The sequence below is a fragment of the Euprymna scolopes genome, chromosome 15 (assembly GCF_053919585.1).
Source record: "Euprymna scolopes isolate OS-2025 chromosome 15, ASM5391958v1, whole genome shotgun sequence".
Taxonomy (NCBI): domain Eukaryota; kingdom Metazoa; phylum Mollusca; class Cephalopoda; order Sepiida; family Sepiolidae; genus Euprymna; species Euprymna scolopes.
Window position 1 is genome coordinate 120,459,966 of NC_136496.1, and position 18,243 is coordinate 120,478,208.

Sequence of the window (18,243 nt, forward strand, 5' to 3'; positions counted from 1 at the left end):
AAATAACAACTCTATAGTTAAATATTAAGAGATTTATAAGGAATTGGAATTAGAATCGGTAATTGTATTGAAATTGGGAATTTAGTACAGAACTAGTGGGGGTACCCGGCGTTGCCCAGGTGTTTGGAGGTGTGTGTGCTGTTAAATAAAAAAGAAACGGGGGGTGGGGGGGGGACTTGAAGCCCTGAGGCAAAGTTTGAAAATAAAATGTGAAAAAAACATGAACCGTTCGGCCAGCCAGAATGAGTTACTGAAAGATGTTTGAATTTATTTAAGTAAGAACCAAATTGATAGGTGCCCGCATGGAAGTCATAGAGCGTTACGATGATGACGACGTAAGCAATAGCTATTCAGCAAATGAGGTCAATGACCAGGTTTGTTTGTTATAAGCGAAGTAAAAAAAGAAAACATAAAAACGAACGTTAAAACTTAAGCGGAGGGAGGGGTAATCAAAACATTGAAAAAAAAAAACTAATGTAAGGCAAACGAACGATGTTAAATGTAAAAAAAGAAAACAGAAAAACGAACATGTGAAAAATGGCTTAAATAAGTCTGTTTCGATATTAAAATTTAAAAAATCGGTGGGTACCCAGGTGTTTTTGGGTGTGTGGTCGGGGGTGGATAAGCGAAGTAAAAAAAACCCCAGAAAAACGAACGTTACGTGAAAAATGGCTTAAATAACACTGGTTCAATATTTAAATTTAAAAAATCGAAAAAAAAGAAGACATCTCATACCACGATTCAAACCCAAAACGTTTAGATAATGAACCAACGCGCTAACCAACTGAGCTAACGCGACGTACATGAAATTTAATCAGTTCTTCAACTATTTAAAGTAAATCAAGGCATGACGTCATCTGACGCATGCGTAGAACCGGTCGTTGTCACGAGGGGATGGTTTTTGTAACAAAAAATTAATTTAACGTTATTTTATGTTTAAAGTGTAATTTCCCCCCCCCCCCCCGACCCCCATGCACAAAAAAAAAAAAATTTGAATTTTAATGTTTTGTTACCTTTCCTCACCCCCTCAATCACCAAACTTGAAAAAATGCTAGGGGGTGACATGTCTCATTGAACGCTAGGTGGTCAAAAAGTGGGTGCTCATTTTATGTTAAAGTTATATAGGAACGTGATTCCCCGCTCGAAAATGCTAAATTTTATGGTTTTTTTTTTTTTTCAAAATTTCTTCTTTCATATTTACAAATGTTGTTTAAACATATTAGGCAAAAGTAGCAATACCAGACACTATAACGTTCAGCGCTGGACAAGACACGCATTGCTACTTAATTTGACACGCATAGTTTTTAAATCAGTAATAAGCACATTTCTCCTACCTCCATCAAAATAAAACTTATATAACTGGATTCACAATAAAATTTACCTAAAAATGGTATTTTAATATTTTTGTTGTGATTTGTATATTTGAAGAAATCACTATTTAAATCCAACTTTTAACAACGAAACATGCCAGCATAGCATGCCTGCTCGTGGTAGATCACATTTTGCAAATAAGTGGTTGGAGTGTGTTGACATAAATACTCGAAGTGGAGGTTATACTCGTCAACAACATTTCTAGTCGTTTTAACTAATCAGGGAAAAGAATTGTTTTTGTGCAGAATTTGAACAGCACATGTATATCTTTTCAGTCAAAAGTTAGAACATCTCAAAGTTAACGCTTTGTAGTACAAAGATAAGTAAAGATAGAAACTATGTTCAGACGTTATTTAACAGCGAATATATTCATTTCTTTGGTCTTAAAGTTTGAAAAGAACTGGATAAAAACTTTTTATGCACAAATCCATAAAAGTAGTGTCTTTTTTGTCTTTGGTTTTCAAGTCGCAAATCAAACATCTCAAAGTTAACGCTTTGTAATACAAAGATAAGTAAAGATATAAACTGTGTTCAAACGCTATTTAATAGCAAATACATTCATTTCTTTTATCCTAAAATTTGAAAGGAATTAAATAAAACTTTTTATGCACGAGTCGATAGAAGTAGTGAAATGGAACACATAAAGTCTGTAGCCAAGGTCGCTGGGAAAATAGTGGGATCCTTCTACTGCTCCAGAAGATATCTCACTAATGATGCAATTCTCTATCTGTATAAAAGCCAAGTACATCCAAGGATGGAGTACTGCTGCCACATCTGGGCAGGAGCTGCTAAAAACAGTCTATCCTGCCTTAACAGAGTACAAATAGACTTCGTGGCTTAGTGGGGGATGACCTTTTCTCTTCATTGCAACCTCTCTCCCACAGAAGAGACGTTGCGAGCCTGTCTCTGTTTTATCGTTATTTCCATGGCAAGTGTTCGTCTGAGCTCCATTCTCTGCCCCCCCCCCGCCAATCTTTCACGAAAAACACCTGACTAGCTGAAACTACTGTCAATAATTTTCCCCACTGTTTATCCGTGTCTAAATCAAAACGTAGATTCCATGAACAAAGCTTCTTTCTTAGAACTGGACAGCTGTGGAACTCTTTGCCGCTTGCCTGTTTCCCCGCCAAATTTAACTTGGATGTCTTCAAGTCCAACACAAACAAATTCCTGATGAACCGCCCCCTTAAGTAATGACACCTTATCAAATCCCCAATACTAACTATTACTACGATACTATCCCACTGATTAGTGTACACTCAATGACCCTTATCCTCGAGTGGCTCCTGGGCCTTGATAATTGGTGACCCCAATGTAAAAAAAAAAAGTGAAAAATGCATATAAACATGAGAATTTTGTGTGTCGTGATGCGCACAAAAAATTTGTACAAAATGTTTGTCAACAAACAAAGTATTCATTTTATTTGGTTTTGTTATTATTTAGAAAACATAAGTTTTTAATTATGGAAAAGAAAGGAATATTAAAAAAAATAAATTCTTTGAAAAAGAATGACCGACAATGACCATGCTTTTTAATCCAGTTAAGTAAAAGAATAACTTTTATTGGGTTTGTTTTACAATCCACAGAGGTATGAAAAAATGGTCAAAAAACAAACATATAACACACGTTACCTAAGGTATGTTACTCCTGTACCTACCTTGATAATTTTTTGGTGTTGTCAATGTTTATTCTGTTCAAAAAACAAGTAGTGTCGAGCGTTACATGAGAATAAAAAAAATCGCTGCAATGTCTCTTAAAGTCTCAATAATGATTTAAAAATAAAAAATAATACAAAATTATACAATAACTATAGAGCAGAGACAAGCTTGCAATGTCTCTTCTGTGGGAAAGAGGTTGCAGGGAAGAGAAAAGGGCATCCTTTCAATTATTTTCATGTGTATTGCTACTTGTGAGAGTCAAGCCCCCTATGGAAAAGATCGTGACTAAGAACTGTGTGTATGAGATTCTATGTAAATGTGGAAAACTATACAAACGTGACACACATCATCCACTAAAAGTAAGGTTAGAAGAACATTGAAAATCCGTAGTACATGGAGAGATTGAAAAGTTGAGTATGACTGACCGCACATATGGAGGGAAAAGGGAAATAATCTATCCTTATCGGACGAAGTACAAAATTATGGACAGAGAAGAACAGTGGAGAGTAAGACGACTCCAAGAACACCTGGAGAAGGTCCAAGGTTACATCGACTGAAACATTGTCAAAATAACACTCAAGATGGTGGTTTGAAGAAACCAAATAATATGATTGATTCAGACATATTTTTCAGAACCCTTCCTTTGTATAATTGTAATTGGTCCTCGGTCAATGTAGGGAAACCCTTCATACTGAGACAATTACTATTTATTTAGATACTGCCAGAGTACCCGCTTTTTGGGGGGCAGCAGTTTTTTCCCCCACATTAAAAACGACCTTCGTGGGAGGTTAAAAGCAATGCCATTTCTGCAAGTCATCTTTTTGATTGACTACGTTAAATTTTAACGCTTTACACTTCCGGTCGTGTCATGGAGTAGGGGTAAGACGTCAGGGTTTCTTTTACTTTCTTTTCCGCCTTCGCGTCACGGGTTCGAACCTGCTTGCCTGCTACCATTTTCTTTTCCTTTATTTTTTTTTTTTGCTCACCTGGGCAACGCCGGGCACCCAGGCTAGTTCACCAATAAAAGCCAAGGTCAGGGAGAATAAGGTCATCAGCTGAAATGCTGAGAATAAGACAAAATAAAAAATAATGGTCTGAACAGTCCAAATAATACAAGTGAAAAATCTTTACGCGTTATTTTAAATGAATCATAATGGAAGCAATAAATAATAAAATTTACCCTGAAAAAAAAATTTTTTTTAAAAATGACGTGCATATAAGTTTCATTTTGACAGTTGACATTTTGAAAATTCAAATCTCATTATCAAAGACTTTTATTAATGGCTTGCATCTGAGCTTTCTGGGGTCGTCCCACTTTCCTCTGGTAATCCATCTCACTGTGATGTTGCACACGTTTACACACGTGTTAACATGTATACACCTGGGACCCAACACGTTGTAACAGAGTACGTCGCAAGGAACATAACTCTTTTTTATTTATTTTTTTATTTTTGTAATGAGATTTATTTCCTCATTTTCCTGCCACGTGTGACTTATGACGTCACCCGCATCTCTAATGTGATTGTCTTATCTAACATGCTCTCTCTCCTTTTTATAGTCTTTTTCTTTTTCTTTACTGTGACGTAATTTTGCTCACGGATCTGTATTTGCATATAGGTGTTCATGCTCTGTTGCATCATGATCTCTGCATTGTTTTATCAAAGACGTGTTCCTCTAAATATAGCCGTGTGACACTATGTTCAAGTAAGAGCGTTGAGTGCTGGGGGTAGGAAAATGGCAAAAGAAAAGGAAATAGGTTTAGTGAGTAATAAAAAAAATCGTCAATAGACAATAGATAGGAATTTGTCTTTAACACAGACAAAGAGAAATAAGGGTAGGGTTTAAATTAGGGTGTGGTGGATGGCTATAGCTGAAGGACTAAACAATGGACGAAGGATTGAACAATAGGAACGACGCTTGATGGAGGGGGGGACTCGGTTGTATGCTTAGTTGAGACCTGAACTCCAGGTGGGCAGTTAGATTTTAGATACAGCTGAGGGCAGTTGGTCTAGCAATACACTTGAAAAAACTTAAGTGGCTTAAAAAATCTCAACAATGGCACACATAGAAAGAGCTTGATAAGCTAAGAAAGAATCTTTTTTTAAATTTTTAAAATCTGATTAAAAATCAAGGAAGTTGGGATATTTTTCCCTCTTTAAAACCATATGCGTTTTGTCACATTTTTTACACCACTTTTTCAGTAAAAATGTTATATCTTTGTTAAAACACAAAATTAAGCAATAAAATTTGCCATATAAGTGTATTTTTGTGCAAGGAATCAAAATATGCCACTGAAAATCTCAATAAATGAATAGTTTCCAAATAATCTGCAGTAAATGCAAATAAATATGCTGCATTTCCTTAAAAATGTCATGTATCCATTAAAAGAAAATTTAGAACTCAAAAGTTAAATTGTAATGGATCTTATGTACAAGAAACTGAAATCAAGTCAGTTATCAAGGTCACTGGAAAAATGGTAGGATCTTTCTACCGCTCCAGAAGATATCTCATTGCTGATGCAATTCTCTATCTATATAAAAGCCAAGTACGTCCAAGGATGGAGTACTGCTGCCACATCTGGTCAGGAGCTGCTAAAAACAGCCTATCCTGCCTTGACAGAGTACAAAATAGGCTTCGTGGCTTAGTGGGGGATGCCCTTTTCTATTCCCTGCAACCTCTCTCCCACAGAAGACGTTGCGAGCCTGTCTTTGTTTTAATCATTACTTCCATGGCAAGTGCTCGTCTGAGCTCCAATCTCTGGTCCCCCCTCGCCAATATTTCATGATAAACACCCGTCTAGCTGAAACCACTGTCAAAAATTTTCCCCACTCTTTATCTGTGCCGAAACCAAAACGTAGATTTCATAAACAAAGCTTCTTTCTTAGAAGTGCACGCCTGTCGAACTCTGTTCCGTTTGCCTGTTTCCCACCTGACTACAACCTGGATGTCTTCAACATAAACAAATACCTGATGAACTGCCCCCTTAAGACACTTTATCAAATCTCCAATATTAGCATACTGTACACGCAATAACCCTTATCCTTGAGTGGCCTCCGGGCCTTGATAATTGATGACTACCTTGTAAAAAAAAAAAAAAAAAGTCTAAATCTAGGACTATTTAAAAATTAATATATTGCAAAATTTCTTTGGTATTATTGCAGATTAACACTGTCTGTAACAACCCCCTCTCTGCTCCATCTGTTAGGGCTAAGGGGAATTATGTGTGAACATACTGAAGCTTCACAGAAACAAAATTTAGGACAGTTAATCACTTCATTTTTCATGGGAGATAAATCATGTGTATTTTTAAGGAAGGATATATATATAATATATGTATATATATATATATATATTATTATTATTTTTTATATGCTTATATGTATCTTACAGAGGAATTTTGTTTGGTGGGAAAGCTTGCCACTCAGACTTAATGTTATTGTTAGGGCTAAAGAAGATTGTAGGAGGAGGCTTGCCACTCATACCTAGGGTTAGAAATAGAATTAAGGGTGTTCTTTTTTTTTTTTTTTTTTTTAGAGTGCGTTTGACACTCATATTAATGGTTAGTGGTTCATAATTATTGGCTTTTGAAAATATTAGGACTTAGATTTTTAACATCAAATCATTTTTAAATATGCAAACTTAGGTAAATGAAGGTGTGAAACTTTACAAGAATTAAGGCAAACAGACAAAAATAAAGTTTATTTAAAGTATCAACTATTTTTTCCTACCCTCCCCCCCAGTATTTTTTCCGTGCTTTTGATGAGATGCACCCGAAGAAGATCAGAGTTACATCAACCAAATCATGAGAAAAACATCAAAGATGATGATAGTAGTGCTGTCACAAATTCATTATTGTCGACACTCGGGACCCGCACATTGTATGCACACAATCACGAGGAAACAAAAATAAGGAAAGAACTAAACTCACTTTTTTCAGTTGAAACAATAGACATTTATTTACAGGTACTTCCAAAATAACGCCTTTTCTCTTGTTCAAAAGTCTTATCGTACTCCAATGTGCTTAACAAGATTCTCGCGTGTTGAATGCGTGGTTCTCTGTCTTTGTCCAGCCATGTTTAGGACACGTTTTTCCCTGTTGCTCTTGAGCTATGTGTGCAACATGTCTATCTCTTTCTTGCTCAGTCGTCTTTTTTTCTGTTTTTTGATAATCTTTTTCTTTCCTTCTTCCTTGGTGTGACATCATCTCGCACATCTCTGGCTTGGTCATTTGCATACGTTGGCTGCTGCTGCTGCTGCCATACATGTGTCCATGCTCTGTTGCAGTACGAATAATATAAATTTCACATTCCTAGGTTTAATATTCTAAAAATAATTAGCGTGTGGAAACACATCTCTGATGAGTCTAAATTTTATTCCATTCTTTTGTAGTCCTTTCTCCCGAAACAATCAACCAAAGACTTGAGAATCTTAACGTTTATTCTTTGACGAAAAGTTATCGACAATATGGACACAAATTGGCAACATTGGATCCGCTTGGATTGAAATCTATTCCGTAAGTATTTTTCTTATTATGGTTTTTGAGATAAGGATTGATTATTTGGATTATTTGGATTCTTTGAATGACTGTTCTCATCTTGAGTGTTATTTTCACAATGTTTAGGTCGATGTAACCTCCGACCTTCTTAAGGTGTATCTTGTCAAATTTGGGGTATCTTTCTGTTGAACTTGGTTAATCTGCACAGAATTTGAAACAAACCCTTTATGTAATCCATGGGGGTAGCTTGCTCTCATGTCAGCCATGGCTGGGTAGAAATCCTAAGTAATTTGCAATTGTATTTTTTCACCTGCACTGAGGATTAAACCTTAACTCTCCAGAAGAATATAACTTTTATAACTTAAAATTTAATTGAGAAATTTTTGAAAACTTTGAAGTGTCGAACACAATGATAAAATCATTGTTTATTGCTTTTTTTTTTTTTTTTTTTTTTTTTTTTGTAAGTCCTATATTTCGCTAATACGTAGCCTCATCAGGGTCGAAAGTCCGGTTCATGAATTTCTTTTTCTTAATTTTGGTGTTATGGCAAAGAGACAAGAATTTACATGTTAGTCCGGTGGTTCTCATCTCTTCGCCATAACACCAAAATGAAGAAAAAGAAAAAGAAATTCACGAACCGGACTTTCGACCCTGATGAGGCTATGCATTAGCGAAATATTGGACTTACAAAAAAAAAAAAAGCAACAAACAATGATTTTATCATTGTGTTCGACACTTCAAAGTTTTCAAAAATTTCTCAATTAAATTTTACTTTTAAAAAGTGTCTTCAAAAAGTGTGACCATCTTTTACTTTTATAACTTAATTTTACTAAGTACTATATCCACTGTGCTATGGGTCCTTGTGTGCAGATGCCAGAGTTTGACAGGATACACCTAAAGGTCAAAGGTTACATCACCCAAAATGTTGTGAAAATTGATGACACTATGAAAATAGTAGTCTGAATAATCCGAATAATAGAAAGTATTTTTCTGCCTAAATTATTTAATTAAATCCTGCAACAATAGATGATCATTTACCATCTTCAAAGTGTGCCAGATGTTTTGCATGGTGGGCAACCGTTTGTCAAAGAAAAAAAAAAATAATGCTCAGATTTATGGATTTTATAGTTATTAATGTGTGAACAATTAATGTGTGAACAATTAATTTCTGTATGTAGATATCATTTCTGTATGTAGATATCAGCTAATTAAAATAACCTGGAATAAATGCAGACGAGACAGATTCAGGCTACTGAGAACACATTGATTTTGGTAATTTTGCCAGTGTTATTTTTTTTTTTTTATAACCAGGAATTCCTTCTAAAGTTTCGATAGTCTTGACCTTATTGTGCTGCTGCTGCGAGAGATGAATATGTTTTTGCTTCATCATCATCCAGTTTTGGTATTTGGTGCTTTTACTGCCTAGACTGCAGTCTGATCCACCAGACAATTTGTTACTTTTCCTTGCAGTCTGATTCAAAGAATTGATGCCAACAAGCAGTTGGGTCACTTTGCACTCAAACCAAAACTTGCTTAATCTGCAGCACACCTTTGTATCTGGGCAATCAATGTATGTCATTGAGCTGAGACCAGAGGGGGTATGCTGTACATGGCCAAACCACATGAGACGTTGAGTTTATAAAACATCCAAAATCCCACCGATACCAAAATTCTGGTTGTGCATGATGTAAGTGAAACTTCTAGTTTTCTACTGTAAATCTACCTGATCATGGCACAATTAAAACTCCTCTACTTAACATGCACAGGAAGCATGAATTGCAACGAATATATTGAGGACATTGCCAAGGCTGCTGCAAAGAAGGTAGGCTCCCTCTACCATGCTAGAAAATTACTCACAGCAGAGAGCATCCTATATCTTTACAAAGCCACAATTCACCCATGCATGGAGTATTGTTGGCACATTTGAGCTGGTGCATCTACCACTAATCTCTTACTCTTAAACAGGGTCCCAAAAAGAGTCTCAAATCTAAATAAGTCCCATACTGTCAGCCAAGCTCCAAGCTCCAACTTCTATTTCATTGCCGCAATATTGCATCCCTATGCCTGTTTTACAAGTACTTTAATGGAATGTGCTCTGATGAACTCATAGCACTTGTGCCCCCTCGATCTACATACTTCCATTTAATTCAATATGAAGCAAAATCTCACTTCTTTACTATTGAGGTCTGGAAATGCCGGAAAGCCTTCTACTCTAAGAGTTTATTCCTTCAGATTTTGGAATTCCTTTCCTGTTTCCTGCTTCTCTGACTGTACTAACTTGCAAAAGTTTAAATTTAATGTGAACAAACATTTTGCTGCTCAACCCTCCTCCATTCCCTAGTAGAAGCAATCCCAAATAGTGGTCCCTTATGTTGCAAGTAAAAATATGTCTTGTTCAAAGTGAAAATGAATATATATATATATATATATATATATATTGAAGCTATTGCAAATTTGTAATGTTTAGAGTCCAAATTTCACTGATATGCAGAATGGTAGAACACAAACCAAAAAGACTAATCTTGTAATGAAATTAACAAAACTCCTCTTCAACAATGAACACCAACAAATCACAGCTCAAACATTCTCTTTCAACTCAATTCGTTTTTTCTTAAAATAGCCGTTCCATTCCTATACAAATGAAAGTAGTCGTTTATACAAATGAAAGTAGTCATTCCACTCCTATACAAATGAAAGTAGTCGTTCATACAAATGAAAGTAGTCATTCCACTCCTATACAAATGAATGTAGTCATTCCACTCCTATACAAATGAAAGTAGTCGTTCATACAAATGAAAGTAGTCGTTCATACAAATGAAAGTAGTCATTCCACTCCTATACAAATGAAAGTAGTCGTTCATACAAATGAATGTAGTGGTTCATACAAATGAAAGTAGTCATTCCACTCCTATACAAATGAAAGTAGTCGTTCATACAAATGAAAGTAGTCGTTTATATAAATGAAAGTAGTCATTCCACTCCTATACAAATGAAAGTAGTCGTTCATACAAATGAAAGTAGTCGTTCATACAAATGAAAGTAGTCATTCCACTCCTATACAAATGAAAGTAGTCGTTCATACAAATGAATGTAGTGGTTCATACAAATGAATGCCATCTATAAAAAAATCTCTGCTTCTTCATTATTAGAGCAAAAAATGGAAATATTGAATTTCAAGTAAAACCAATGTTATCTTCTTTTTTTTTTTTTTTTTTACATAGGCGTCACCACTTATCAAGGCCGATAGGCCACTCAAGGATAAGGGTTAAAGAGTGTACAGCAGTCAAAAGGACAATATAGTAATCAATAGTAATGGAAGTTCGGTAAATTTGTTAACTTAAGTGGAACAGCTCATCAGAATCTTGTTCACGTTGGACTTGAAGACAACCATATTATAGACAGCTGGAAAGCAGGAAAACTGAAGACAATTCCACAGGCGTGCAGTTCTAAGAAAGAAGCTTTGATCATGGAATCTATGTTTAGGTTTAGGCACAGATAAAGAGTGGGGGGAATTATTGATAGTGTTTTCAGCTAGACGAGTGTTTCTTGTGAAAGTTTGGCGAGGGGGGGGGACCATAAATTGAAGCTCAGTCGAACACTTTCCATGAAAATAACAATAAAGCAGAGACAAACTCGCAACATCTCTTCTGTGAGATAGAGGTTGCAACGAAGATAAAAGAACATATCTACTTGATTGTTATGTCACAGTAATGAGCATATCCTAAAATCACAAAAAAAAAACGATAGGGTAGAAAATTAATTATATATGAAAATAGTTTTCAAACACAAATACAAAAAACTGAGTTTTGTTAAAAAAGGAAACTGGAAAGTTTGACTCGTAACAAGGGAAACAAGTATTTTCTAAATTCTTAGGCCAATTTAGTGAAGAACCGTAATACATTGGTACATTTACACAATAATTTGTACTCTAACAGACCGAATGTGTGCTAGAAAACAACTACCATGTGAGCTGGTCCTGGATATGACCTTAAACTATATCTAGTGGTGAGGCCCCAGCTTGCGGGCTTTGGGGAGTGTGGAGCCACCGTTTAATTACGTTTAATTACCATTGCTCCCAGGTCCACTCTGACCCAGAGTGGTAGTACCTGTTAGGGTCCCAACTATGGGTTAAATAGAAACTGATTTAAAAACAACAAATATATTCTATTAAAAATTTTTTCTTCCAAATCTTTGGATTTGGCATTAAATAACCTGAAAAGGGTTGATATCCCGTAAAACAAAAACAACCAACCAATCATGTGAGCTAGTTGTTTTTAGTGTTAATTAACTGCAATCACATTTGCATTGGTATGATATGTGTCTTATATATGCCTTCCCTCTCTGCGTTATGAGCCGCATTAATTTGGATAGCAGTAGACCTTGATAAATTTTGCTCTAAAAAAGATTAACATCAGACTCAAATCGACATTTTAACTTTTGTCTAATGCTTAGGGCCACTCAGTCAACAAACTAAGGAAAAGTATTAAGGTCTATTTATGTCTATGTAAGCGGATATATCTTGGAGGATATTATCAACAGTATTCAATGAACCATTAGGCTGGAAATGAGCATTATGCATTTAAATTTGACAGCCTAATTATAATTCTCTTAAAGGGCATGTCTTAGCATTAAAGAAGCTATAGACAATATAACAATAAATATTAAATTATTATCAACATGTGTTTCATAATTTTCTGGGTCTCATCAGTGTGGAGAATCCTAAGATGGAGTATGGCTGCCACGCCTGAAGAGAGGTGCCAATTGGAGCACTTTTTTTTTTTGCCTTGACAGAGTACAAAATCGACTTTGTAATCAAGTGACAGAACATCTTTTCTCTCTCTCTCTCTATCTATCTATATCTATATATATATATATATATAAACTACTTAATTTACTCACATAAAGTTAATATACGAAAGTATAGATTTATGCGTAAACTTGAAGTATTTAATTCAAAAATGCTCAATACGTAGGTAGAGCTAGTTAGTAATTTATAAAATATATATGGCGATTAAGCTACACTGAATATTCCGCATTTTATCCACTCTAGGACTCCTCAGGCTTATGCATAAGCCTCAGGCTTATGCATAAGCCTGAGGAGTCCTAGAGTCCTAGAGTGGATGAAACGCGGAATATTCAGTGTAGCTTAATCGCCATATATATTTTATAAATTACTATATATATATATATATATATATATATATATATATATATATATATATATATATATAAAACTTTAATATATTTGCATTTTAACTTCATAATTCTCTCCAATTTAGGAAAATTTCTATATAAACAAGTTTAAACCGAAACCATTAATGAACTGTTTCAATAGGTTAGGGTTAGTAGTTGTGTAGGTGATTACTTTTATGCTGTGTTCTTTCGGGCACTTTCGTTAATGGAATCGGAATCAGTAATTATATTGGAATCGTCCCATCACCAATATATATATATATATATATATATATATATATATATATATATATATTACAATAGAAAAATGTGAGCATGAAAAGTAATATGGTTAAGCTTAAACGTGGAAAAGAAAAGGACAACATATTCTAATAAAAAATAAAATAAATTTATAACTTAAAATATTGCAGCATTAAGAATTGATTATATAATGTTAAATTGAATTTAAAAAAATCTTAATGCTGCAATATTTTAAGTTGTATATTTATTATATTTTTTACTAGAATATCTTGTCCTTTTCTTTTCGATGTTTAAGCTTAACCATATTACTTTTTATGCTTGCATTTTTCTATTATAATCCATGATTTGTCCAGGCTTCCATTAAATTCACTTGTTCTTTGTTTAAATTCAGTCTTATTTTTTTTTCCCCTATAAACATAACATACACATATGTAAAACTCGTCTGCTTTCATTCTCTCTGTTTCACTTGTTACTTCTTTTTTTGCAAGAGCAGTGAATTAGTAGCAACACTAGTCGCTATGGAAACCATCCAGTAAAAATGTTGCTCACCTCCTTACATTTTTTTTACGATTTTGAACACCAGTAAATTCATCATAACTTTTGTTTTACTGAACGAAAATTGAAAAAAATGTTTTCATAATATAGCTGAGAAATGATCTATAAACTGTAATAATTGTTTGAAATTTGGTCAAAAAATGAGTGAGCGGTGAAGCTTTAAAGCAGTTCTAAATGACTAAAACTGCCACTTAACCATATATTCAAACACGGTAGTGTTTGAATGAGATATATATATATATATATATATATATATATATATATATATATATATAATGTTTATGGGGAAAATATGCTCACTCAATTATATTTCACTCTTTATTTATTTGTGATGCTTGATGTATGTTAAATATAACTACAGAGCAGATACAAATAAATGGCAAAATGTCTATATTCCAAATTCCAAGAGGTTGTTCATCTTGCTGTTTATTTCTTTCAGCATGTTAAAATCTTCAATTCTTGACAGCACCTGTTTCATACCTCAGAATCAATAATAAAATCATTATGTAAAATGATAACAGTACAACTACATTTCACATTCCAAATATTTTTCTTACCGAACAATTATTTCAGTATTTCAAAATTTGGCACATTTTTTTTTAAAGATCTTTTTTGTTACGCAGAAACAATCAATTATTTATGTCGATATCCAATTTTTTTTTGTGCTTATCATACCAAAAACGCTGTTTTATGGTAATTTTTTTATCACTTTATTTGCTTAAAACTCTTAAAATATATAATTTACATTCTTGTTTATTAATTCAGTTGAATTATTTATGTCGATATCCAATTTTTTTTTGTGCTTATCATACCAAAAACGCTGTTTTATGGTAATTTTTTTATCACTTTATTTGCTTAAAACTCTTAAAATATATAATTTACCTTCTTGTTTATTAATTCATTTGAAAGGATATTCATTTCTGAACAAAATGGTGGTATTTTAGGACTTAAAGGTGCTGTGGTTTTTAAAATATGACGATTTTTGCAGAATCCCCTTGAAATCTGTGATTATCCAAAGCGTTTTATCATCCGTGTGTATTATTATGCTCTACTTTCTTATTGAGCCCTTATGTATAAACATCGTCAAACTTATTGGATATTTTCACCATTGAACAATATTAGCCTAGGATTACGCACACACATGCACACACACACAAACATATATACTAGCAAAAGTACCCATCGTTTACTGGGTTCAAAAACAGCCTACAGAAAATGAACTCTGATTTATGAAAGTATGATAGGTTATGAAAAGGAAGGGTTGTAAAGAGATAGCTTTGAATTTGAGAGTATCAAAACCAAAGCAAAATATGATGAAAGTAAAAATAAAATAGATAAACCCCATAATTTATTATACCATACCTGTTCACACTGAAACAGTTATTACAATATTCTGTGGATCTATATTAAAAAACCTTGTTAAACTTTGTGACATATTTCCATTCTATGGAGGTCAGGCGCGAACGAACACCCAATAATTTTATTATACCATATTTCTTCAAACTGAAACATAATTATCAAAGTATACTTATGCAGATAGATATGAAAAGTCTTTATTAAAGTTTGTGCCTATTTTCAGACCCCACAATTTTATTATAATATCCCTATTTAAGTTAAAACATACTTATCAAAGTATTATTATGTACATCTATATCAAAAACACTTGTAAACGTTTTTTTTTAATTTAAAAATTTTTTATTTCCATACTTTGTGGACCAGGTACGTATGCAGACCCCACAATTTTAATGAATTATCATTATGCCAGATCAAACATACTCATTCCTGTGTCTCGATACATCTGCTATCATTATATGTGATCAGTTTTCTATAATAGTCAACCATATAGGAGCCTGTTCGTGACCAGACACACACACAAACGTTCAGCTTTATATATATATATATATATATATATATATATATATATATATAATGTGTGTGTGTGTGTGTGTGCTTTATATTATATATATATATATATATATATATATATATATATATATATATATAATGTGTGTGTGTGTGTGTGTGTGCTTTATATTATATATATATATATATATATATATATATATATATATATATATATATATATAATATAAAGCACTTCTAGCTTTAAGGTAAATGTTACATCAATGTTATTTGTGTTTACCTGTTACATATCTTGCCTCCTGTAATCTTCTCACAGTCACAATACCCCCCCCCCCCCCACTTTCTTTTTTTTCTTTTTTTTTGCAGCATTTGTTCAAATAATTTCCACTGGTGATTTGATTTGGTTATGTCCATATATGGAAATAGCAAATGAAAATAAAATTTATTGCTCTCAGAAGATTGCATACTTAAAATTTTAAAATCAGAGCAAATAATTTCTTTGTTTGCATATTTTAAAACTAAACATTCATCAGAAGTGAGTTTCCAGGGCATTCATCGTTAGCTGACATGATATTGTGAACAAACATAGACGGAATTTGATGACCTACATTATCGTTATTATTTATTTTATTTTATTTTTTGCAAATTAGTCCACCAGGCAAATTATTCCTCATAATATATAATAATCAATAGAGGATTGATTCTATAATTATACATACACAATCTGCATAAATTAAAATATCATGTTTAAGCGTATTGTACGACCAAGCAATGTCGGGTGTCCAGCTAATTCTTGATAAATCTTGGCCAGAATTAAAAATTTTAGCAAAAAGTATTCATTTTCTGAGGGCCAACTAAACCAGGTTTTGTAGAGAGGTGTGAATTCTTTAGTGCTATATATTAATTCGAAAATAAAATCCAGATTAATTCCATGAATCGATTATTATTCAGCTAGAGATGGGACATCCTACCAGATACGAAACATTCACCTGCTAATTTGAATATTCTAACCATGAGATTTTTTTAAATATTCTGACTCTGTCTGTCTGTCTGTGTGTGTGTGTGCAGCTAGATGGGAATGGGCTAGGCAGAGAAAAAATCTCCATTTTTTTTGTCAAAGCTTTCTTGTAATCTGACACGTCTAAACAAAAAATATGAAATGTGGAAAGATTCGGTTGGCGTTTTGTTGTTTTTCGACAAAATTAGATTTTCTAGATGTGTTGCAATAATTCACGAACGTAGCCTTTCTAGGTTAATGTTAAAAAAATCAAAAGAATTTGCAACATTTGATTTTCAAAATATATGGTTGCTTGACAAACCTGAGTGTTATTCAGAACATCTTAAATCTTTCTTCTGAGTTTGAACTTAATATTCTTTCTCACAACTTGGACTTCTGCATTCCTCCCATACCCCCAAAGCGTGAAGAGATATATGCTGAATTCAAATTCTTTTTTGCCCAATTAGAAAGACCTTCTCCCGTTTCCGACTCTATGGTCAGTGATCTTAAGGCGAAGCTAAATGACATTCATATGCTGGCATGCTAATTTCATTTTGTGAATCAAAATGGCGAAGTGAGCATTATCGTACAGTCAAAGCACTTCGCCATAATAAATCTTTTAGTCATCACAAAACCCAACAAAGGTTCTGGCGTTGTCATAATAGATCAGCAGGATTATGTCAATTTTTTGATTTGTAGGGCAAAAAGAGTCCCAACGCATATAGAGACCGGTAAATGTTGGTTTACGATAAATATTAATTATCTCTAACAATGGGACGCAAGTAAAAAGACTAGAAATATCAAAAGAACACATAAACTATTCTATATTTATGTATTCTTTTGATATTTCTAATCTTTTTACTTGCATCCCATTATTAGAGACTATTAATATTTGTGCTGACGCCCTATATTGGAGTCAACTTCCAACTCCCCCAATTCCAGAAAATATTTTTGTGGAATTGATGAAATTTGCCACTATGTCGGTTGAATTCAGTTTCAATGATATTATGTACAAACAGACAGATGGTGTGGCCATGGGTTCCCCATTGGGACCAGCGTTGGCTAATATCTTTGTGGGTTTTCATGAACAGGGTCTATTATCTGGTTTGCATAAACCAGACATTTACTTTCGTTATATTGATGACTCCTTTTGTTTATTTGACAACAAGATGAAGGCGGATGCTTTTTTAGTGTCCCTCAATAACGTTCATCCAGCCCTTAAGTTTACGGTAGACAAAGAAACAAATTCTACTCTTCCGTTTTTAGATGAAGATGTCTTGGACATAAGAATATGTTTTCTTAATTCTGTTTATCGTAAACCAACAATTACCAGTCTGCATATGCGTTGGGACTCTTTTTGCCTTACAAATCAAAAATTTAATTAAAACTTTAGCACATAGGGCCTTAATGATTTGTTGTAAAGTTAATCTGGATGATGAGTTTAAATTCATTACGAAGACCCTTTGTAACAATGGCTACCCCTTAGGTATTGTTGAAACTACTATTAATAAGAAAGTTTCTAATTTTTACAAATCTAAAGAAATTGTAGTTAATAGATGTCCTGTGTACCTTTGTTCACCTTAGCTAGGTACTATCAGTGACCGATTTGCTAAGCACATTTCTTTGTCTGTACAATGGTGTTATTTTGCATCGAATCCACGCATTGTTTTTTCAACCAGACCTATGTTGTTGTCCATTTGCAAAGATGTTCTCCCCTCTCACCATAATAATTCTATTATTTATTTATTCAAATGTAGTTGCAACACGCACTACGTTGAGCGAACATCGTAAAGATTGAATTCTCATTTGAAACATGTACTATCAAAGATTCGGTATGCAAATTTTTCACCTTCGGATGTTTTGAGTAATAC

At 33.6% G+C, this 18,243-nt stretch overlaps 1 protein-coding gene across 1 annotated transcript in view; it reads left to right on the forward strand.

Annotated features, from left to right (window-relative positions):
• Positions 1 to 18,243, forward strand: part of LOC145294097 (2-oxoadipate dehydrogenase complex component E1-like) — a 160,330-nt gene that overhangs the window by 18,425 nt on the left and 123,662 nt on the right. The window contains exon 2 of the mRNA XM_080141164.1: positions 7,419 to 7,542. Coding sequence (XP_079997290.1) covers positions 7,419 to 7,542 — 124 coding nt within the window. The remainder of the gene's footprint in view (positions 1 to 7,418; positions 7,543 to 18,243) is intronic.